Below are 24,413 nucleotides of genomic sequence, written 5' to 3' on the forward strand. Positions count from 1 at the left end.
TGTGGCCCAACAAATAAACCATCTAACAATGTAATGTCCTGGCTTCTCACAATTCACTAAAGCAATGGTTAGGTTGCCATAACACAACTAAACCACAAATTACCTAACCCCATTTAGCCTAATCTAGCATGTTGTATGAACCCATGAGCATGTTCACATAATAATCCTGGCACAGTTTAGCATTAACAATGGTAAGGTTCTTACCCAGGGGATATAAATGTAACAAGCAAGTAAATGATTAAATAACATGCACTAAACTATGCAATTTACATAGCTTATAAGTATATCTGTTATGTATCCACTATGTTCTCAACCTGTAGTATCTTCAGTCCCATTGTTCAGAGAATAGGGTCCCATCAAGAGAAAGCCATAAAACTCATTTTGTCCCAAGAAGAAATACATGCCCAGAGCATTGTGTTATTTATCCATAAGAGTAAGTCAGGACATACAAAAACCACAGTAATACCATCAACAATAATTTTCATTGCTATAACTGAAGCGCTAAGTGAGAGTTAACTGGGGCCGCTAATCAAAACAATGTATATCCCTGTAGCAAGATCAAAACCTCTAGCTAAATATGTAGGTGGCCCACAGCTTTACTTCTCCATGTGACTTTACTTTCGCTCCTGAACCCGACACACTGCGTGACTCAGTTTCATTTGCTCAATGTGGTCTCCTGAAAACGGTCAACTTTGCCTCTCTTAGGGAGGCTTTCCCAGTTTGGAGAAAGAGCTATGTCCCGTCGAGTGACTTCGACATACCATGGCTTGAAAAACAACGCTCTTAGAAAACAAGCAAAGCAAGGTTGGATGTGGGTCTGCTTGTCCCTGTTTCCCACTGGTTTGTATCCCAGCAACCTTGGTAGGGCGTTTTTCATACTTCTTGGTTATTTTAAACCAAAACAAACCAAATCTATAGCGGCAGATGCAGGCCAGCGGTATTGAGTGGAGAGGAAATATTTCTTGCAGATGCTGCTGCTGGAAGAATTTTGCTTTGCTGCTACTTGGGTGTCTCCGGAGGAGACAAAAAAGTCATAGTGGCCACATCGATGCAATCAAACCCCAGACCCTTTTTATGTGTGTCATAGTTGCATGGTTGTCTGATTGCATGGTCATGACTGCTATCTTAACTTTTTTTGACATACACCCCCTTGTTCCCCTGCAATTGATGCAAGTGATGCTGTGGCCACCCTTTCGCAGTGCCTGGAGGCTGTAAGGGTCTGGATGGGGAGCAACAGGCTTTGACTGAACTCTGGTAAGACGGAGTGGCTGTGGGTTAATGGCTCCTCTGTATCCGGGATGTTGTCATCTTTGGTGCTGGATAGGGTGGCACTGCCCCAGACAGACCCAGTGCGTAATCTGGGGGACCTCCTAGACTTATGGCTCCTGCTTGAAGAGCAGGTGGCAGCTGTGGCAAGGAGGGCCTTTGCAGAACTTCGGGTTGTGCATCAGTTACGCCCTTTCCTGGATCTGGATGCCCTTCGAACAGTCACTCATGCCCTTGTTATCTCCTAGATAGACTACTGCAATGCACTCTACATGGGGCTACTCTTGAAGAGTATCCGGAAGCTACAGCTGGTCCAGAATGCAGCTGCGCGGGCTATTGTTGGTGCCCCAAGGAGGGCCCATATAACGCCTCTGCTCTGTGAACTGCATTGGGTGCTAGTTTGCTTCCAGGTCCAATTCAAGGTGTTAGTTTTCACCTTTAAAGCCCTACATGGCATGGGACCAGGTTATCTAAGGGACCACTTCTCTCCTATGACTTCAACCCATCCCACCCGATCACACAGAGAGGGCATGCTTCGGACCCCCTCAGTGAAAGTACTTCGACCAGCGGGGTCCAGAAGGTGGGCCTTCTCTGCGGTAGCCCCTGCTCTTTGGAACATCCTGCCCCCGGAGATGCGATTAGCCCCCACACTCCCGGCCTTCCGTAAGGCTTTGAAGACCTGGTTCTGCCACCTGGCCTGGGGTGGGGTGAGAATACCTCAAGCATGGGGATGGCTAGCCCCATAGAGGCCTCGGCCTTTAGCCTCAGGTTTTCATCCCCTTGGTCTCTCCTTCTTCTTTTTAGTTATGTTTTAATTTATGGTTTTATGTGTTTATATATTTATGTTCTAATGTTTATTGTGAATCGCCCAGAGTTCCCCCATTAGGGGGAGATGGATGGTTGAAAAATTAATTAATTAATTAATTAAATAAATAAATAAATAAATAACTTGTACATCTGGTGTCTTTTCCCTGGAGGACTAACTGCTCTTTCAACCCTGTTTGGAAGCCACACTAGGTCGAGGTTAGTTTGTAGACAAACTGACCTCTACATAAAATAAGTAGGCGACCATATCTGAGGATGATCCCCAGCTTTACTTCTCCATTTCAACTAATACAGGTGAAAGAGTAAGCATCCTGATCCAAAGCTGGCTGGGGTATAGCACTGGGTGATTGCTAATCAACAGCATCTTAGGCTGTTTGGCAGTGGGTTTATCCATCAAATGGTTTTCACCCTGACCCTAGGAGGGGGTCACACACCTTCTAAAGCAGTGTTTCTCAACCTTGGGAACTTTAAGATGGGTGAACTTCAACTCCCAGAATTCCCCAGCCAGCCATGCTGGCTGGGGAATTCTGGGAGTTGAAGTCCACCCATCTTAAAGTCGCTGAGGTTGACAAACACTGATCTAAAAGATTAGATGCATGGATTGGGGTACAGTATTATGCCTGGATCTGAGGCCCCAAAGTGCTATTAATTTATAAAGCCTGAAATAGCTTGCAACATGGCTACTTGAACAAGCATTTCCTCTCCAATTTAATCATCAGGACTCTGAGGGCTTTTCCAGGTGTCCCTTCCTCGTGAGACAAGGTGGATGTCTGCTGAGAAAGGGTCTTGGCAGTGATGGTGCCCCATCTGTGCAGCACCAACTCCAGAGTTTTGCCTGGCACCCACATTATGGTCTCTGAGTGTCAGGCAAAGACCTTTCTATTTTCCTACTATTTTAAGAACCATTCTGGTGTTTTCCGGCTTGACTGTTTCATTGTTCCTCTACGGTGATTTTATGCTGTAATTGCAGCTGCTCCTGATTTTTATTTTATAATGTAGTGCTCTTCTCCATATAAATCTTATTGTTTTCATTGTTTTTATAGTTGTGCTTTTCTACAGTGTTTTAACTGATTATATATTGCCCACCGAACTCCTACTACTGGACTATGTAAAAGAACAATAAACAAGAGTTATAATTATAGATTACTGTATGGTTAAGAAGGAATGTCTTAACCATAATCTGATCCATGGTGTGTATTTGTACAACTTGTCAAATACACTGTGGTTTAGTATGTCATATCATTGGCAAAGTTCATCCATCACACTAAGTCATGGTATACACATAATGTCTGAGTTCACACAAACTAAACCCAACCCATTTCAGGTTTTTTTTTTTTTTTTTTGGCCAGTCTAATTACAAAGCAATGTCTCCACGTGCCAAGAATCTCTTGGAAATGACCCATTATGATTAAGAGCAAGCTTTTGACCAATTGTGGAAAGAGGTCAACCTTTCTTGTAGGACTGTTTATTAGCCACAAGGTGTCAGCCGTATTCTTACTTTTTGGAAAAAGTAAAGTGTAGAGTTAGAATGGCAAAATGCAAAGTTGGGAAAAGACTGAGGTGGATTGGAACAAGTGAAAGGGGGCAGTGGTTCAGAAGGCCAGAAAAGCTACTGGTGGGTAATAGTCCTAGGTTGTCAGCTTAGCCTATATTAATCTGAAACAAGAACTCCTTGTTCTGCATAGATGCAGATTAAAGTCACTGGCACTAGTAGAACACAGCAATACCTTGTTTCTGCCATGTTCTTTTGATGTTGTCTTCTTCATGTCCCCATCCCAGGAGCGAGACACCTTTGTCATCTTTAGCTGTATTAGTGTTAAAGGCATATTTTCTCCTGATTTCCCTTCCATCTGAGGACAGCTTCAGATTAGATAAAACTGGCTAGCCTGTCCCGTTTGGTGACTGCAGAGGTTTGAAACAGGCACAGCAGAGTCTGGATAGGGATCATCAAGGTGAACAGCAGATTTCATGGGGGTGTAGTTTTCTGCTGATCCAAGAGATGGTATGCATCTTTGAGCTTCTACTAAGAGGAGCAATAAAAATATAATCAATCCGCTGCTCCTAAATTTGGAAGCTCAGGGGTGTTGCAGGGAGGGTCATAAAGGTCAAGATGGTATCCACAACCACACAAATATAGCCCAACCCCTTTTCCAGTGTTGCATGCACAAGGACTGTGAGAAGGGGATGGGGCTTCAACTGTGCAGTCTTGCACTCCTTGGGGACACTTTTAACTCCCCTTGGGGACACTCCTGCTGGTACTGCAACCAGCAGCAAGAAATAAACCTACCCTCCCTGAATTTCTTTAACCCTCCCCTTTAAAATCATAGTCTCCTGTGACAGGGAGTTCCCCAAGTTATTTTAGTAAGTCCTTTCTTTTGTTAGCTACAAATCGCTGCCTGTTAATGCCAGCGGATGAGCCAAAGTTCTCATTTTTTGAATTATGGGGAAATAAACGTTCTTGCATTTGTAGCTTCGTTAACTGCAGCAATGCCCTCCCTCTCCTTAAATTAAAAACTCAAATACTTATCCTTTCCTCCTAGAGGTTTTGCTCCAACTTTCCCCCCTTTGATCATTTTGGCTGATATTTACAGACTTCTCCCAGCTTTGTTTTTTATAACAAATGACTTGGGTTTTTTGTCTCTGTGCTGTTTTGCTTGTCCAGAAACACAAAGCCCAGACAGAAATCATGGTGAGATTTACCCTGTCTGCCCAGTTACAGGCTGGGTCCATTATAGACAAAGCATCTTCCCTGGAATTTCCTCCTTTCTAAAGAACACAGGGGTTATTCACACCCATTCTCTCCTCTCCTTTTCAGTTTCTCTTAAAAGGAGAACAAAATGTGATGTAAGCACACAAACAATAAAAAATTATAAGGCCTCTTTTAAAAGCCTGGTGTAGCAGAATGAACTACAAAACCAAGGTGCTCCAGATTCAACTATCCCTTGTGCCATGGGCAAACTTTGGGGAGTCCCTGGCTTCACACAACACACGAAACCAGTGTTCTTCAAACTTGGCAACTTTAAGATATGTCGACTTCAACTTCCCAAATTCCTCAGTCCACACATTTAAGTTGCTAAGTTTGAAAAACACCGCACTAACCCAACAACACACTACCAACCAATAAGAGTGTGACTGTCACCTTCCACACCGCTGCGAGGCCAACCGGAAATGAGCAAACAAGGGCAGTGATGAACTCGTTCAAAAGTTCAGGACAAAGAACAAAGCCTGGCCATTCTTTTCGAAATCTGCCTCCGATGAATCAGAGAGCCATAATTTCTGGCTGAGATACTTTAACAGGTTCTTTAATAAGAACTCTGAACAGGGGCATCCATGGGGTGTGTATGTGTAAAATAAGCCAAGATAGTGGCCATGATTTTGCAATTGAAGTCTTGCAGCACCTGAAAAAAAACAGGTGGACATCCCTATGAACACACTAAGCCATAATGTAATTTGTTTGGTTTGGACTTAAGCCATTTTCCCAATAATGACTGATGGTGTCTTCTAGCATTAGCTGGCCAACCTTGAGGTGCCATAAAGCCTGACTTTGTTTACTCTTACTTTGGCATGATGGTTGAGTAACTCTAAAAGAAGCTTTGGACGATGCCAGAATAAGGGCGGGGGGGAATCCTGCTTTCTGACCTATAAAATGGAGAACATCTTAAGGCTGTCTCATTCCTGGGCTGAGATAGAGAGGAAAGCAGTCAAAAAAGACATTGCCCAGGCACGTTTGTGTCACAGCTAGGTGTGGCTGTAGGGATAGATTACTAGTGGGTTTGTGCCTTAGTGTGATTGGTGAACCCATTCACTTGTTTGCATTAAGAGACATCGTGCTACTAACCAAGAAGCCAAACAGATCTAGGATTATGACACAAGGTTCATTTTTGTTACAAGAGATGGCCAATATCCAGGATGATGTGATTGAGAGCTCTGTCCTTATTACTGAGTTACACACCTTATCTTTGCTGCAAGATGAAGACATCAAAATAAGGAGGAATTTCCTTACTGTGAGAGCTATTAAGCTGTGGAACATCCCGCCTCTTGGATTCATGGCAGTGCCATCACTGGAAGTTTTCAAGCGAAGATTAAGCAACCGTTTGTCTGATGGTCTGAGGATTCCTGCCTTGGGCAGGGGATTGGACTAGAAGACCTTCAAGGTCCCTTCCAACCCTATGATTCTATGAAACGGGGTCAAGTGAAGATTAAGCAACCGTTTGTCTGATGGTCTGAGGATTCCTGCCTTGGGCAGGGGATTGGACTAGAAGACCTTCAAGGTCCCTTCCAACCCTATGATTCTATGAAACGGGGCTACAGCATTCCTATGGGAGCAATGTAGTGCCTGGGGATAAGGGAATCCTTCCATTCTTTAACAACACACAATTAAACTTTGGAATATGCTACCACAGGTTATGGTGCTACCAGCTTGGCTAGCTTCAAAAAGAGTTGGATCAATTCATGGAAGTCCTGGGGATCCCTGGCTATTACCCTTGATGGCAGTGTGGGCTGCCTCTTAAGGCCATCTGCTGAGAGACCAGTGGGCTTCCTTGGGCAGTTGGCTGGCACTGTGAGAACAGACTGCTGGACTAGATGGGCCAGGGGTGCCATCCAGCAGGCCACTGTTTACGTTCTTATCCCATGCCTCACCGGCTTACGGAACTCACTGCTAGAAGCTGCGGCAATGGGTTCCCCCACCCCGCCTTTTCAGAACCATGAAGCAAAGTGAGCAGAGGGCCCTGAGCCATCCGCATTCATAGGCTGTGATCTTCCGTCCCCAAGGGACAAATAGCGAGTCGGGGCGACAGACGGGCGTCTTCTTTGATGGTCGGCCGGTGAACTTCTGCGGGGAAAGGGGCGTGGGATCCCCTTGGCTTCAGCCAAGCTGCTTTTCGGGTGGGGACCGCAAGTGTAATGTTTATTGCCTCTCGTCGCCAGCAGCAACGGCAGCAACAGAGATCCTGCCGACCCCCTCAGCTCTCCTTTCCCTCCGCCCACGCCCCACCCTTTCCCCTCCTTCTGCCCGGCGTCCCCCTCCCGCTCCGGCGCTTGGCGCCACACCCAGCTCCCCTCACGCCTCGGCCAACCCAACCCGGGCTCTGTCGCCTTCTCGGTCCGACGAGGAGCATCTTTTGCTAGCTCGCCGCGGGAGTCTCCGTCGCTGCCGGCTCTCTGCCCGCCCAGCCTTGGAAGTAAGCAGGACCTTCGGAAGAAGAGTGGGGCTGGGGGAGCCGTGGAGAGCTCTGAGAGTTAAAGGAGGCGCGGAGCGGGGCTCTTAAAGTTGAGAGGAAAGCAGTGCGTGGAATTGGGGGGCGTCGAGGGCTCCAGCGTTTAAAGCTGGTTACTCAGGGCGGCCCATGTTCCTGCATTCCGAGGGGAAAGCGAGCGGGTCTTAAAGAGTTAAAGCAAAGAGGTTTGGGGTAGGATATTTAGGCTGGAAGTTGGAGGCGACCGTCGTTCTTAGGAAACGAGGTGCGTTGCTGCGACCTGTTCGCAGGGCTGTTTTTCGGGTGAGCTGGGGGACGTTGCAGTGTCAGGGTGCCCCACCCCCTGACTTCCCCCCCCTCTTTTTTTTTTTCCAAAGAAGGAGCCCCTCTATTTATGGGTTAACTTTGCAGCAGGAGGCAAAACCACGGAGGTAATGCTCCTTTTTAAAACATGGAGGCAGTGGAATGCATTGCGAATATGGCTTCGGCAACCCGCTGTGCACAAGTGAGCAGCAGAGTTTGCAGGAAAACAGAAGTAGCAAAGATTTTAAGATATGACACGGCTGGCTTCGCCATAAAGAACCTCTGAAGTGATTTTGAAATGAACGTGGGGCAGATTGTGCCATCACAGCTGTAGTATATAGCTTACAATTTTACCGACTGAGTCTGTGAAAACTTGTTTACTATGTCAGTGTATCTAAATAGAACCTTCATGTTTAGAGGCAGTATACCTTTAAATAACTGCGGAAACAGAAAACTTGTGCAAGCTTATGGTTGGTCAGTGTATGAAAAGAATTGGTGTCCTTAAAAAACTTCTGTCTGAATGTCGCATTTTTTTCCAAGAACGCAGCTTCTTAAATTTGCTAAATTTTTGGTCTCCTAAGACTTTTAATTAAGGGAATTGTATCCCTCTAATAATACTGTATAGGAAAACTGCAATATTTTCTCAGGACAGAAGCTGAACGATTTCCTAAAGCTAATCTGGTGAGGGGAGGATGTTGTAATAGATAATAGGTGTGGTCTTTATCAATATGGAAGTCACATGTAATGTCTGGGTGCTGTGCGTGTTACAGTGCAAATAACAAGATGGGCAGTATTTAATGTGTGCAGAGGACAACTGTACAATAGATGGAACAGTGTAGGGAGTCAAATAGTGTGTATTTGTATCAATAATGCATGCAGTACAATTGCAGAGACATGTTGCTATTGTTGAATGCATTTTTATGTAAGGAGGAGAGAAATATTTTACTAAGGGGAAGCTGTATGTGTGACATGACCAACATCTATGGGTTTGTGTTGTGTACTTTATTGTTAATGCCCACAGTTCACTAGATGCTTAATAGGAGAAACCATTATGGGTATTTAAAAAAAAATCTTATTTTTGTAGAATGCATATTCTTTTCTTAGTTACTCTTAGCCTGACATTTTCGGTAGCATTATGAAAAGACTCCACAAAATAGAAATCTCTACTGAAATGATTTCTCCTCTCCGCTGTATGCTGTTGTTAGTCGTTTTGTAATATGGCAGCACCTTGGACTGGGGAAGGATCAGTTCTTTTTTTAATTCATAAGAGCTTCCCTGCTTATCTCAACATGATTATTACTAGGGCTACTAGATCCTGGCTGCAGAAATCTGAAAGGCCACTAGATGGCAGCAAATAGTTACATTTTCTAGATTTCTTTGCTGCCATCTTTCAAAATTTTGCAGACATTTTGCAAAACCCTGCACTAAGGCTCATGATGACACCTGCACAAACATGTACCAGCCACAATGGTGCCTTTCGAGGAAGGGTTTTCTGTTCCATTCCATGGTGCAAAACTAATAGATTTCGCAACAGATTTTCCAAAACATTAAATTGAATCCTCTTCATGCAGTCATATGTACAGAAAAATATCCTTTAAAAATCTAATGCCATGCTTTGTAAACTGAGAAATCATGTTTCTTTAAGAATGGCTAACAAACTGGGCTTTGGTAATAAATAATAATATTAAATCAATCAGGCTATTAACAACTGAAATCTATTATATGTATTTATTTGTAAAACATATCCTACAGTTAATCTACAAAGCAATGGTACACTTAAAAGAAGGGGTGAACCTTTGGTATTCTTAATCTACAGCAGTGTTTCTCAACCTTGGTGACTTTAAGATATGTGGACTTCAACTCCCAGAATTCCCCAGGTGGTCCCTAACTTTTAGATACTTTGAATTACCTCTACTCATTAATTGTGTGTCACAACGCCTAGCTTTACTTTGCAGCTCTAATTTTATCCAGTGGGTTCTGCTGTTTTTCTGTGTCTTCTACTTTTGTGGGCACACATTTGTGGGCTTTTAGAGAACAGGAACAGGAACCAGCTCTTCTAAGGTCCTGCCTCTTGAGTTTTCTGTGTTTGAAACAGTGCTTCAGTTGTATCCTGCAGTGTGTAAGAAATAGTTCTATGCCCTGGGCGTTTCCACCTCTTCTTTGCTCAAGGTTTTTTGCACCACTGCACGATGGCTGAATCTTGATAACTGTCAACATTACTTCTAGCAAATGCAAATTTCAATCTCGCTCTCTTTCTCTCTTGCCCAGCATGTTTGTAAGATTAGGTAAAGATGTTCCTAGTTTTCACTCATTTGTTTAGATAGTGGTTACATTTTCCTTTAAATTCTGCCTGCGTTACGATGATCTGAGTCAGCCTTAAAGTCAGCAATGAACCTGACTTTTGCAGGCTCCTTCAGCACATCAAGATGCCTATTTGAATGTACTTTGCAGGGTGAGAAAAGTGAATGTGATAAAGTTGCATGTAGAACTTTGCTTTTGTTCTCCCTTCAGCATCTTACATGAGAGGAGTGGGGTTCAGTTACATAAAACTTTTTATGTTTGGTGTTGGTTAAAGTGTTCTTGGAAAAACATTACGATTGTGAATCAACTCAGATGTACAGCAGTGTCAGATGGAAAGTAGTCTATTTATCTAGACTGTTCCATTTCAGACCAAAGGTTACAAGTCTGAAGTTATCTCATCAAGAAAGCTCTCCATATGGTTAGAAACAGCCTGCTGAGGAACAGAGATAAATTCTACTGTCTGAGATGCTCATTTTCTCAGTGCAAGGATAGGGAAAAGACAGCAGGATTCATACAGGCAACATTTTTTTCTGCCACCTGAAATGTGATGCTGTTATGCAAAACAGCTGCAGGTTAACTTGGCAGGACCGCTTTGCAAAAACCACTGTTCTGTCAGCATTTCCCCCTTGTAGGCCCCAAACAAGTGGCATGGCTGTATGTGTCTGGACAGGATAGGACAACTTTTTACTAGCCACTGAATCTTGTGGTTTCTTGCAAAATATCCTCTACAGTTGCACAGTTCCCATATAGTGAACGCTAACAGGCAATAAAAGCCATTAGAATTGTAAAAGACATTCTAAGATGCTTTAAAATGGTTTTTCTGCTCTCCTTTTCTTCAAGCAGCTTACCTTTACTTTCAAACATCTTTTTTTTTTTTTTGCTCTCTTTTTCTTCTCTCCAAACATAGAGGGCTGACTGGCAGGACAAGGCTAGCCTACCAAAGATTCTAGTCCCCCTTGCAGCCGAGGGAAAGGAGCTGGAGCTGCTAGGAGACATTTCTGACTTTGGAAGTGACAGGAGAGGAAACCCTCGCATCAGGGTTTGCAAGGCAAGGGAAGAGTGTGCTGTGTCTTTGGGAGATGACTCAGAAAGAAGACAGTGAGGCTGGCTCAGAGCCTGGGATTTGTCTGTCTTCCCCCTCTCTGTTCCTCAGCTCAGAAGCAGAGCTTGATTAAAACCAAATGTCCAGCTTTGGATAAAAAGGGATTTTCTCCTGCCCTTACATGGATAACATGGATTTTCTCCTACCCACCCTCCCTGCATGTGTCTCCACCCTTTTTCAGCCCTTGTTGCTGTCTTGGCCTTCAACCTCTGCAGGAAGAAAGTGTTTTCCGACTTTGGCTGAAAAATAGTAGCTCCCGTTGTCTGTAATGTAATTGTGAGACATAGACAGATGGGAGTAACTTTTTAGTCCCCAGAAATTCTTGTCCGTTCTCTCATCGCACCTTAATTTGCCATAATTGGGAATAGGAAAGTGCCGTATCCGCTTTGGTTGGACAATATGCCACCCGGCCTTCTCCAGCCTCTGGATCATTTGGACTTCAGTTCCCATTATTCACAGCCAGCACATTATATATGCTGTGTAAGCAGGGAGGGTTTGTTTCCATCTGCAAAAGGAAACAGCTTCACTCTGGATGTTATTCCTAGCTTGTACCTATTTTAAATCCATCTGCCTTGCTGGGGCAATGTTTAAGTTAACTGAAGTTTAGCAAAGGAGTTGCAAGTTATGATTTTTGTAACTGTAACTCTTCAGTTACCCCAGTAAAATATTGCCCCAATACATATTCCATCCCCCACTTTTGCTGTTGAGAACCTTTATGTACCGGTACCATTTATTGTGCTAGCTATACCAAATTTGGAAAAAGAAAATAAATCAAGAGAATAAGAGCTATGTATTATCTGGAGAACTCTAGTTATGAACCCAACACCCATAGAAATAGCATACATACATTATTTAAGTAACATAAATGAATTACAAACCTCAGAATAGATAGATAACATTACATTGCTACATTTAGTTAACTGCCCTCTTTTTTCACTTATAGCTGTTGATGTCCAACAGTTGCTATCATGAGTTACTTTGCAAAATTAGGACTTCCATGTTACCCATAGGCAGATGTTAAAAGACTACCTGTAGACATCTGGATTGTGAATAGCAGCCAGTGTTAATTTTAGCATTAAGTCTTTTGAGTTTCTGATTGTTAAAATAAATTTTAAAATATTGTTGCTGTTGTCATTCATCACTGTTTTGGATGAGTGGTACTTATGTTACTTTTCTCATTTTTAATAATTGTTGTCTTCCTTGCCATTGAACTTCCTTTGTGATTGACTATTGCAAACTACTTTAATCAATGTTACTAGTGTCTTTCAAGAGAAGCAGCTAGGGCAGGCCTACCTGATATTCACAAGTCACCCAGGATCTTTAATGGGTGAGATGGTACCAATCAGGCAGGGAGACCAAGAATTCCTATATAAATGGCAAACAATTCATGCTTGCATTTTATAGATGGGGTAGATCTGAAAATGTTTGAATGAGGTATACAAAGCTGCCTAGTAGATCTGGGACCAAGCAAGAATTTGTGTCTAGAGAGTGCCTGTCTGCTAGACTCTGCTGGTTCAAAATTTGTCAGCACTTTGTACAACATTGCAGAACTTTTTTAATGGTTAGAACTCACATATTTATTCTCAGCAGAACACCCTTCCCCCCGCACCCCCCCAAATAGCTTTGGTTAAGCTGTCTTCACCTATGCCTACAGTGATTCGGGAGTAAAACTTGTGAGTCTCCAGACATTGGACTAGAATTCATATAATCCATCGTGGCTGGGACTGCTGGAGCTGATGTCCAACAATACCTGGAGTGATACCTCTTCCCCATCCCTGCTCTCACTCTACAGTATTCAGGCAGGTCCAGGAGACAATGGCACTTAAATTAGTCTTCCTCAACTTGTAGTCTTGCAGTTATTTTGGATTTTTACTGGGAAGGACAAGACTGGAATTCTTGTTGGGAATGATAAGACTGGAAATCCAACATACTGTATTTGGAAGCCACCAGGTTGGAGAAGGCTGCCCATTTTTCCTATATTTCCTAGCCCTAAATTCAGGAAATGTGTTCTAAACTGTATATTTTTAGATGATAAAGTTTTGCATTATGTGTCTTTGTTCTCCTCCCTAGATCTTTGCACAATGCCAGTAACCCGCTCAAAATCAGTGGGCAACACCAGTGCCCTGACTTCTCCCTTGGGCATTGTCCGCCTGCTGGAAGCCCTTTTCACCTGTGTGGCCTTCAGCTTGGTGGTTCACCGGAATGCCTGGTATGGCCGCAATGGGGACTGGTGCATGTTCTCATGGTGTGTCTGTTTTGCCATCACTATTGCCATCTTGGTGGTCGAGTTTGCTGGTCTTCAGCATCGCATGCCAGTCTCTTGGAAGAACTTCCCCATTACTTTTGCCATGTATGCCACACTGATGTGTCTCTCTGCTTCCATCATCTACCCGGTATCCTTCATTCAGAATCAGAACCTTCCTCGTGAGGAACGTGGATACCGCATTTCTGCCACTGTGTTTTCTTGTCTGGCCTTTCTAGCTTACCTCACCGAGGTCAGCTTAACCAAAGCTAAGCCAGGAGAAGTTACCGGCTACATGGCGACTGTCCCAGGATTGCTGAAGGTGGTGGAGACTTTTATTGCCTGCATCATCTTTGTCTTCATAAGTGACCCAGTTTCGTATGACCACCCGGAAGCTCTTCAGTGGTGTATGGCGGTCTACTGCATCTGTTTCATCCTCTCACTTGTGGTGATTATTCTCTGCATTGGCGAATGCACCGGCTGGTTGCCATGTCCATTCAACAAATTCCTCAGTGGCTACACTTTCTTGGCTGTGCTCATGTATGCCACCGCCACAATTATTTGGCCAATCTACAAGTTTGACAGAAAACATGGGGGAGAGCCCTCTCGGTCCCACGACTGTGGAAGAGGCAACCTCTGTCGGTGGGACAAGCTTGTTACCATAGCTGTTCTGACCGCTATCAATCTTCTGATGTACCTGGCAGATCTGGTGTATTCTGCACGGCTGATATTCATCCAGGGATAGACAGTGGCTGGCAGCAAGGAGGATCTGGGCAGCAGTGGTCCAAAAGGAAGGGAGAAGAAAGTGGAAAGAGGAGGAGTCATGCTTCTCTCTCTCGCTTTTATTTGTTCCTTTCTTCTGTCTCTCTCCTCTGCCTGCAATCCCAGACTAATTCATTCTCTTTCTCTCTCTGCATTCTCGCTCTCTAGCCTTCTCAGTTGCCTTGTTTCCTACCCAGGTTCATGCTCTGTGCTTGCCACACAATATTCTTTTGTCCTCTCCATCCTGAGCCCATTGCACGCAACGGCCAGGCAATAATTTGTCATATGCAGAGCTTGAGATAGTTCACAAATGCTTCTGCATAATCATCTTTGGCTCTTCCCATGTATATAACTTCACCAGTGTAATTGGCTGGGAGCTTCATGATCCAAGGCTTAGTGCTATCAAAAGTGGTAGTGATTGGAGTTGCAGCTGTCAGTCGAGGAAAGAAAGCAGAAAGAGGGGCGCACACTATCATCGATGAGGAGAATGCAGTGGGATTCATTTGTTACACTCCAGGATATTCCCCTGAGGGTACACTTCCTGACATTTTCTTGTTACTTAGCTTGCACAATGCTTTCCATTCCCTGCCTTTGCCACCATGGCTACACTTTATCCAGACTACTAACTTCTTGCATTTCTGTGTGGGTAGAATATGAAGCGTTCATTCAGAGGTGTGTTCCAACAACTCCTGTCAGCCACCCGTTTTCTCAGAGGAGAGTCTGCAGCAAATACCAGAACTTGGCTAGCAGAAAAGAAGAATTCAGAGCATTCTCCTTGATGTACATATTTTATTTGGCATTTAAAAAATTATTCCTCTACAGTATTTAGTGCCTTAAAAGTATCGGGCTCCTTTTTTGTCATCTTGCAAAAGAACTCCTTTGCTTTTGCCAAATGTACTTGCTGTTTTCCATTATGAATATATTCTTTGGAAAGGTAGATGTTTACAGTAGAGCCATTGGCTGCCTGCGTTTTCCACTGGAATGAATGGGGACTGCTCAGGAGCAGTGCTAGACGGCTAGCTTACTTTGCACCTCTGTGGAGGGTTTATTCTCCATGGTTGCTTGGGGAGAAAATAACTGTAATGTCTTCACATCTGGCTACAAACCTGCAGCCAAAAGCCACGCAAGTCCTGCATAATTATTTATGCGGGAGTTGTTGAGGCTTGCAGGAACTTAAATCTAATAAGGGCAGTTCCCTTTTTTGCTTTCAGAATTCAACAAAATAAATTATATTTTGGGGACGTTACAAGGAACATTTTTTGATTTGGGGACATTAAAGCCAATTATCTGTGACTGGCAGGCTGAAAGATAGCACCTGCAATGGAGCAACATTTTAAGTAAGGGTTATAAATCTTTGCCTGCAACTTAAAAAACCACAACAATGTTTTACAGAAAGGGAGTATGAATTGTTTTTCTTTATATTTAATTTTTTTTTTAATGTAAGACGTCCTCTGATTTTTTTATACTAAAAAAAGCATAGTAAAAAAAAAATACATGCTTTGCAAAGTATTAAATACATAACTTTTGGCTTTTTTTTATAGTTGCTACTCCATTATTTTTTAAAAAAATATTCCAAGCACTTGGTATTAGACAATACTGCTTTCCCAGTTTGCATTTCAAACAAACATCAGTCTTTTCCCATCAGGTCAGCAATAGGAAGTTATCTGTATGTATTTCTACTACATTTACCATTCTATTTTGCCTTTTTAAAAAAATAATTGGAAACATCATGCAGCATAGGCAGAAATGTCAGCTTCCTCCCTGCGTCAGTTAGCTGCAGCTTCATCTACGATGTTTTTTGTGAGTATTTTTTAAAGTATGCAAATCAGTATATGTGTATAAAATAAAGGAGCAATGTTACAATGGAGTGTGGCAATCCTATTTCTCTCATTTCACAACAAAAATTGGTACATTTGGATCCCGAAAGGTTGAATAGCTGCAGTAGAAATGGGCCTTTTTTTCTGAATTAAGGGCACTTCAACAAATGGATTTTTGCACCAGTTTGAAAGCAGCTGCAGATTTCTATGATCCTCCAATGTTGGATTGTTGTTAGAGAGCTGAGCTGATTTATTTTTGGCTTAGCTGTTTAAAACTTCAGTAAAAGTAGTCTTTTCATCTCCTTTTTCTCTTCTTCTTTTTTTTTTTGAAATACCGAACTTACAGAAACTTATAGGCAGCCCCTTTATATATTTATTTGCGAGATTCTTAGACCGCCATGCAACTGGATGGTTTACAAAGAATAAAACATCAATAATATAATAAAAATACTCATAATAATCTTAAAAGAGGAGCACATAAACAGTTCTCAAAGCACTATAGAAAAAGTTCCTTGGAAGATTTTTTAACTTGCTTCCAGAAGGTCCATAATGTCAGGATAAGCCTAATTCCAATCTATGTCATCTTCAATCTACAGTGTTTTTCAAACTTGGCAATTTTAAGATTGGTGGACTTGAACTCCCAGAATTCCCCAGCTAGCTGTACCCTAACTAGCAAATTATAGGTCTGGTACTGACGTCTTGCAGTCTGAGACTTCAGGGTCATAAGGGATCTCTCCCCTGCCTCCCTCCACACTTCCTTTTTTTTTTTTTTTTTTTTACTATCCAGGCTCAGAAATGCCTGATCACTGAATCTCACTATAATTTCAATTTCCTGCAAGGCCACCCACTCCTAGGTCTGTTGGATCTGAGCTGCAAAATTCTGAACGATCATCAGGTGGCAGCAAAGAGACAGACCATTTGCAGTCTATATCACCCCCTAGTGGTGGTCTGGAGTTTTGCAGCCAAGATCTGGTAGCCCAATTTGCATAAGCCTTATTAAAATCCTGTCACATTTAATTGACGAGGCACATTATTCAGTCTCAAATTTGCCTTTCTATTTTGCTTCAGTATTCCCCCCCTTCCCTCGACTGCTGTGATAATGATTCTTTGGGGTGCTTATAGCTGCTGTGCACTTCTACATAAACTCGAATATATTTTAGTCTTACGGAGCTATAGCTCTTACTGATGCGTACAACTGCAAAATTTGGTGGAGTGGATGGCTGGAGGAACCCAGGCCTTGTGGCTGGAAGAAGCACAAAACTGCTAAAATAAAGCAAAAGTGATCCCTTCACCCATGTAATCAGGGTAAGCAAAGTGTTAATTCTGAAAAGAGTTGAACTCTGGGGAAACTTACTGACAGGAAATTACATAATTTTTTTACGAAAGTGCATGTACATTACCATGGAGATAAATACACAATACTTTTTTTTAATTGAACTCTGCAGATGTGCATGCTTGCAGGCTGTGGGTTTAAAAAAAAAATGAACAAAACAGCAGTTGGAGTCTGCCATTGCACTACTATAGGTTGCAAAGCACACAATTTTTCTACCTCCTCCTTCTCCAGCATTTGCAATGCATTTTGATATCATTCTGGGCCTGTTGAGATCCAATTTGCACATCTGAAGTTCTCCCTCATTTTACCAGTCTCATTTTTCCCCCCCAACCTCCACCCTTTGGGGGCTTCTAATCACCTTGCTTCAGAAAGAGAGCTTAGAAACTCCAAAGCTTGTGATTAATTTGTGGAACATCAAACTAAAGGGGTTGGCTCTGTGGATTCTTTTTCTTCTCACACCCAGCATAACTCCTCTTTCCTTTTCATGGGGCCTTGGATTGGAAGCCTAAAGAAAGATAGTACAAAACAACCACCCTGTTCTGGTGACCTATGAACAGACTCAAGCATTAAAAAAAAATGGCCTTCAGTGCTTTAAAACCAGCCGTTTGAATGCAGGTTGAAATTGTAATCTGGCTGGCTGATTTTTGAGTGGAATACCAGGGTGGAAGAGAAGAGTTGAGTTTTGCTTGGACCAAAAAAAAAAAAAAATGTTTGCACATCTTTTCCTCCCTTTCCTGAACTTTGTGATTATGGCTGGATTTGGCGGGAGAAAAGGGGCGGGTAGGATAGTTTCACCCCATGGAAATTCTCACTCATATGTTGAGGAGTTTCCGTTCTGGAAAGCTGACTGAACACAGCTGTTGTTCGTGAAATGTGCTGGGCGCAAGGACAAGTTAACAGGGAAAGGGATGTGTGCGTGTGTAAGAGACAGACATTGCTTTCAATATAGCACATCTGGAGGTCTGGAGAAACAGCCTGGGGGATCCAAGAGTCATCCTCCAGCCCGATACATGAGGAAACCTCAACATTTAGCCACCCTGGACAAATCAAAGATCTTTTCCTGGCCTTCGATCCTGCTGTGATGCAGCCCAGGCTGCAAAACGCTTACAAAAATAACTTGATCTCCAGGAATCTCTGAAGAGATGGTCATCTCCTCTTCCACCATTGTGTGAAGGATTCCAGCTTCCTGGGCAGCTGCTTCTATTCCAGTAGCTCTCCTGGCAGCTGCGCCTTAGACTGAGCTCATATCTATAAATATTTGTATATCTGCTAGGAATGTATTTTCCCGACGCCACTGTGACTCACTGCAAGCCATGACCGCACCCCAGGACAGAGTTGGCATCCTGTTTCTGTGTGTGGAAAGAGGAACTCTCCTGAGCATTCCCATTGTGAGTTATATAAAGGCACCTTCTGGACTGCCCTTGGCTTCCCCAACAGCTATTATTAGGCATTATTTTGCATTCGCCACATCCTGCTTATTTGTTTTAAATATTGATAGGCTGCTGTTTACTAAACACACGCATATTTTCTGAATGAAGTTTGCAGGGTAAGGGTAGGCTGCCATTATGGGAAGGAGCAAACAAGAAGGAGAAAGGAAATAGGGACTGCCCATACCAGTGTTTCTCAACCTTGGCAACGTTAAGGTGTGTGGACTTCAACTCCCAGAATTCCCCACCAGCATGGGAATTCTGGGAGTTGAAGTCCACACATCTTAACGTTGCCAAAGTTGAGAAACACTGGACCACACATAACAGCCTTTCCCAACATGATGCTCTCTAGCTGTGCTGGACTTCAGTGCCCATCGTCCTCCAGCCAGCATATTCCTCCATTGTCACTTAGGCTTATTAGAGCTGAAGTCCAACCCATCTGGACAGCATTAGGCTGAAGGGTTGATAAATAAATGTATGTAATTTATTTGACATATTTGTTTCCAGCCTTTATATATTACTGGGAATAATTACATGTTCTCCAAACAGTTTGCAAATCGAGCCATAAAAACCATGATGAGGATGATTACGTGTCATCAAATTGTGGCTGACGGTGGCCATATAAAAACCATAAACATAATAATTTTTAAAAAGAGAGTGATGTTTAAAGTAGCTCACTGCCAATCCAATTAGAGGCTAAGTATAGATGTGGGTCTCTAAAAGCCTGTTGAAATGGCCCTGTTTTTACCATTTTCTGGACAGTGGCTAAAGGGGATTAGCTGGATCTTGGGGGAAGCACATTTTAGGGGGTCAAGGCACTAAATACTGGTTCCAGACCTCTGCCTCTGTCACCTCCTGAACTGTGGGAATCCAGAGCATCTACTTTTGGACAGGCCAGCCAGGATCCACTTGGAAGAGACAGTCCAATAAGTATCCTGGATCCTTAGCCTGTAGATCTTTACACGTTGAAACTGGACCATTGTAATTGGAACCCTATGGGAAGCCAGTACAGCCCCCAGAAAATAAATGTTATATTTCTGAATTGGCTTGCACCCTTCCTTCTTGGGAGCCGGGGCAGAAATTATGTGACAGCATCATCTGTTGATCAATCAAAACTCTGCTGTCAAAGCCATGAGACCACTGAGGTGAGCGTAGAAGATATTTGGTGGTGTGCTGATAAATGTATAGCAACCAACTTGCAAAATTCTTGAAAATTTAACAATCAGTTCTTATGAATACTCCAGCACACCACTGGGGATATTCCTGTCCAGAACAGTTTGGATGAAAATTCCAATTTTAGCCTTTCCAGGTGGGACTGCTGAGAGTTTCAATCTGACTCCTAGAATGCCCAGGTTCTCCATACCTGCTCTAAATGTACACTGCGTTTCTGAGGATCCAACTGGATCAGATTGAAACAATCTAGAGCAGGTTTGGGGCAAATGGAGCCCTCAGGGCTATGTACAGCACACAAATTTGCTTTTTATTCCTTCCAAACCAGGAGAAAGATGGGACAAAAGAGGTATTCATCTGCATGGTAACTCTTGGAAAACTGAACAGGTTAGGCCCGTGTTTGGTGTTGGAGGAGAAACTGGCAAAGGAAAATATGAGTTCAAAAATATATGGGAGAAGTCCTTAGGCCAGTGTTTCTCAACCTTGGGAACTTTAAGATGTGTGGACCAACTCCCAGAATTCCCCAGCCAGCATGGCTGGCTGGGGAATTCTGGGAGTTGAAGTCCACACATCTTAAAGTTCCCAAGGTTGAGAAACACTGCCTTAGGCTGTGGTTCAGAATGTTAGTGACTGCTCCATTCTAAGCCCCTCTCACTCCGCCTTCCCAGTCACATGACCCAGAAGGTGCATATACAATCCCCTCCTGTCCTCAGCACATACACACCGATGCAACATGAGAGGAGAGCAGAAACACACAAAAAATGCAACCATTAGAAAGAAGGAACTACAAACACCTCCTAGAGCCAGCACTGGTAAAGTGTTAGGAAAGAATTCCAGAAGCCCTGCTCTGCCGGTTTTCCATTCTTTGTTGGGGTGGCCAACACACAGTTGCTTCCAAATTGGTGGAATGATTTCCAATGGGTTGAAGATAAAAACATATGAATGTGGTAACGTAAGTCTTAAAACAGGCTTTTAAAATATTGCTTAAAAAATAGATCCTCCCCTCCTCACTGAACCTCCAGCTTTGAAGCCAAGGAATGGACAAAATGGACAGAAAATCCTGTCTCTGGCCATGTTCATGATACTAGGGTGACCATGTCTGAGGTACAAAAATCCAGATAGCCACTGGGTGGCAGGAGAGAATTAGAAATGGCTGTATCTCTGCTGTCATTAGGGGGTACTTCAAATATTTGCAGCCCCAATATGGTGTCGCTGCCCAGTTTCCATCATCATTTCACCTATGCAACTGTCACCTATAAAAAGAGAAATATAGCCCTTGGCTACCCATAGGATACCTACCCTTGCTCTGGAGCATTTGGAATATAACAATTGAGCAGCCTTCCCAAACCCAGTTCCTTCTTAACAAATCTCATACTTCTTGTAGGATGGGAACTCAAGTCCTACATGTAAGCAAAATCAGATGGGGAAAATTAGGACTGAGAAGATCTACCAGGAGAAGGCGCGAGGACCATATCTTCTGCCCTAAATTTCTTACAGCAAAAGCATCATGAAAATGTAATTTATAGTAATGCTCTGAATCAGCAAAGCAATTATTGAGACTTTGTGGCTCAGCTGCAGACTAGCAAACCAACTTCTCCAAATTAAACTAACAGCTAAATTAAAGGCTTGTGAAACAGATGTTCTTCAATATTTTTGAGGACAAGCTAGCAACTGTATCCTGACTAAGTTGCAAGCATAAAAGAAGTCTTATTATTGGTAACAAGCGGGTGAATTCAGCAACAGTGGCACAACCCCCAAAACTCAGCAGGATGCCTGTGGTTTACAACTGGGCAGTAGAAAAAAAATATAATCTAGCTAAGTATTTAAAGAAGAAAGAATGTTGATTAGTGTAATGATGGTAATAACAATAGCCATGGGTCAGTTTGAATAATCTCAGCTGTACAGTGATATTTTAGATAGCCTAGTTAATGAAAGGATGCGATGCAAGCTAAAATTTAATCTAATCTGTGGGGTAACTTCTTTAGGATAGGGACAGCTATAGGCAACAGAATAGATCAAAAAAATGAAAAGGAGAGGTAAAGAATGTTCCAAATAGGAGGGAACAGTTTAGAAGTCAGCATGCAAGTGGGGTCTTGGATTTAAGATACTCAATAAATGTTAAAATGGATCTACCAACACAGCTAGTTACCATGTATATAACAGAACTGTACAGAAGTTTGGAAATGATTTTGCAGAGGGAACTCAGACATGGCACTTGTCTGCAGCTTTTTAAAGCAGCTGAATCTTTTTCCAGATGCACAGTCCCATCAAATCCTAGGAAAAGATGCGGTTACTTTAAAGAGTTGAAGTCAGGTACTATGTTTCTGCTTCTGCATGCTCCAAAGCACCTTTTTAAATTATTAAATTTAAATTAAAAATATTGCACAATCCCAGTACATATCATGAGATCCAGAGCCATATGTGGAAGCACAGGTCCTTTTCTAACCATGATTCTGCCAAAATGATGAAATGTGCATTGTGTTGTCATGATACAAGCCTGCACTTTCGTAGTAGCATCACAACATTGCACACAGGTAATAAGGGGCTGAGTTTGCATTGTGATATATGTTTTGTCATTTGCCTCCCTTTGCCCCCTTCCTTGCAGCCTCTAGTACCCTTTCTAGGATTACTCGATCCAGGTTGCAAAGTCCAGATGACCACTAGATGGGAGTAAAGAGTTTTCTATATCTCTTTGCTGCCATCTAGCGGTCACCAGAATCTTTGCAGTCCTATATATTTAGTGGTATGTAGTCACTAAATTATATTTATGCATATGTGTGCTTGTATGGCATGGGACGGGAATGGCATGGGACGGGAAACTACTAAACATTTAGAGAATAATTATATTCATGGCATTTTGTTATTTTGATGTAGTTTTAATTAAATTGCATCACATTTCAATTTTTGTCCTGGCCCTGTCGAGAGTAGCCGCTGCAAAAAAGGAATGCACATTTTATGCCATGGGGGAAGGGGGCAGCCAAATTCCAAATCTGTAAACTTTGCTCAGGTATCCCTTATAATTTAAACAAATTCTAGGGGTGCTCTATTTTCCAGATGTAGTTGTGCGTTGTGAATTGCTGTCTGCATTTTTATTTTCCACAGCTTCCTTATTCAAATGTTGTCCGTGGAAGCAGCCTTTTACTCACTCTTCAGCACTTACCTCACTGCTTAGTAGCTCTAGAAGTCAAGAAAACACATCACGTCTCTAAAATACACATGTCGATAAATGAACCTTCATGCCCTGCGAATGTTCTACCTTTAATTTATTTTATTTTAAAATAAGGCATCATGAAGTACACAGCTTTTTATCTCACCAGCAGCAGCTGTTGACTGTAATATATGCTTGTCTGCAAAACAAGCTCCCTCTCTGGTTTGATTTTTAAATGAGTGGTTTTTACACCATCCTGATTTTTAAATTAGCAGAGGAAATGAATATTCCATAAGGCCAGGCAGTGAAGAGTTTATAACTAAGGCTGGGTTTAGATGTAAAACTAACCCTTCTCTTGCTTAACCATGGTTTATTGAATAAATCAAATTGATGGCTTGGCACCACTCATTAAGTCATAAATCACATTCCACAAATCACAACAGCTGGTATTATACAACGCAGTAAACCACAACCAAACCAGCCACATTATGACTTGGCGCAGCATGTGAAGCAGGTCTATACCAGGTAGTCCTTGTTTAGTGACCACAATTGAGACCGGCAACTTGGGCGTTGAGCGAAATGATCACTAAATGAAATTGTGACTGTGCTTACGATCTTACTTCAGCTTTCCTTTGTTTTAAAGTCCTGCGAAGGTTGTAAATGCAAAGATTGGTCACTAAGTTACTTTTTCATCACTGTCATAACTGTGAATGGTTGCTGTATGAGGCAGTCACTTAATGAAGACTACCTGTATGTGTTTGTGGGAGAGACTGGGGGATTTGATAACTGACTACAGGAATAGGAGCCTAAAAAGTGCAGCCCTCCCTGTGAGATGGTAGAAGCTATGACAAAATGTTTTCTTTTCAGGGGATACAACCAGTCTACAACAAGCACCTCTCTTTGTGATTTTGCACCAAATGCTTGGGTCATTCTTGTTAGGTCAATGTTAACTTTAATGGGGTCAGTTTGAGTGAAAAAAATATAATCCTAGTCCCTGGAATCTGCCTAGCTCTACTCATGTGGAGAAAGAGATGACAATACAAAAGCAGAACAGATTGTTCAATTTCAGATGAAACAAACCTGATACAGGTAGTCCCCAGTTTATGAATGAGTTCCATTCCCAAGGTCTCTTGTATGTTGAATTTGTATGTAAGCCAGAATGGTATTATTGTATAATACTGTATAAGTAGCATTGTGTAATGAACTTGAACCATTGTGTATTTAACTTGAATCATTGTGTATTTAACTTGAATCATTGTGCATTTAACTCGAATTTTGCTACAGTAGGCTCTGTTCTTAACTATGGGTGGTCCATAAACTAGGCATTCTTAACCCGGGGACTCCCTGTATGTGAAACTGCTGGGAGAGGTCAGCTGGCATTTTGGAGTTGAGTGCCATCAGGATGCTGATGATGCCCTGCTGTACCACCCAACCCCGAGGAAGCAATCTGTGTTCTTGAATGCTGCCTAATCTTGTTGGATGAGGGAGAAGAAGCTGGAATGAAATCCAAACAAGATGG

At 42.6% G+C, this 24,413-nt stretch overlaps 1 protein-coding gene across 2 annotated transcripts; it reads left to right on the plus strand.

The window, feature by feature from the left end:
* Nucleotides 1-7,115: 7,115 nt before the first annotated feature.
* On the plus strand, nt 7,116-15,866 carry MYADM (myeloid associated differentiation marker). 2 transcript variants are annotated; one of them, XM_007433700.4, is made up of 2 exons: nt 7,116-7,274; nt 13,066-15,866. In XM_007433700.4, exon 2 carries the CDS (start codon nt 13,077-13,079, stop codon nt 13,980-13,982), a length of 906 nt encoding a protein of 301 aa, XP_007433762.1. In that variant the 5' UTR covers nt 7,116-7,274; nt 13,066-13,076; the 3' UTR covers nt 13,983-15,866. The 2 variants fall into 2 exon arrangements, with proteins under 2 accessions (XP_007433762.1, XP_087998807.1); XM_088142681.1 differs by lacking the exon at nt 7,116-7,274 and adding an exon at nt 10,924-10,941.
* Nucleotides 15,867-24,413: the final 8,547 nt, after the last annotated feature.

This window comes from Python bivittatus, unplaced genomic scaffold (assembly GCF_059951505.1).
Source record: "Python bivittatus isolate LINGU-HERP-01145 unplaced genomic scaffold, Pbiv_v1 ctg000440_np1212, whole genome shotgun sequence".
In the NCBI taxonomy this organism is placed as follows: Eukaryota; Metazoa; Chordata; class Lepidosauria; order Squamata; family Pythonidae; genus Python; species Python bivittatus.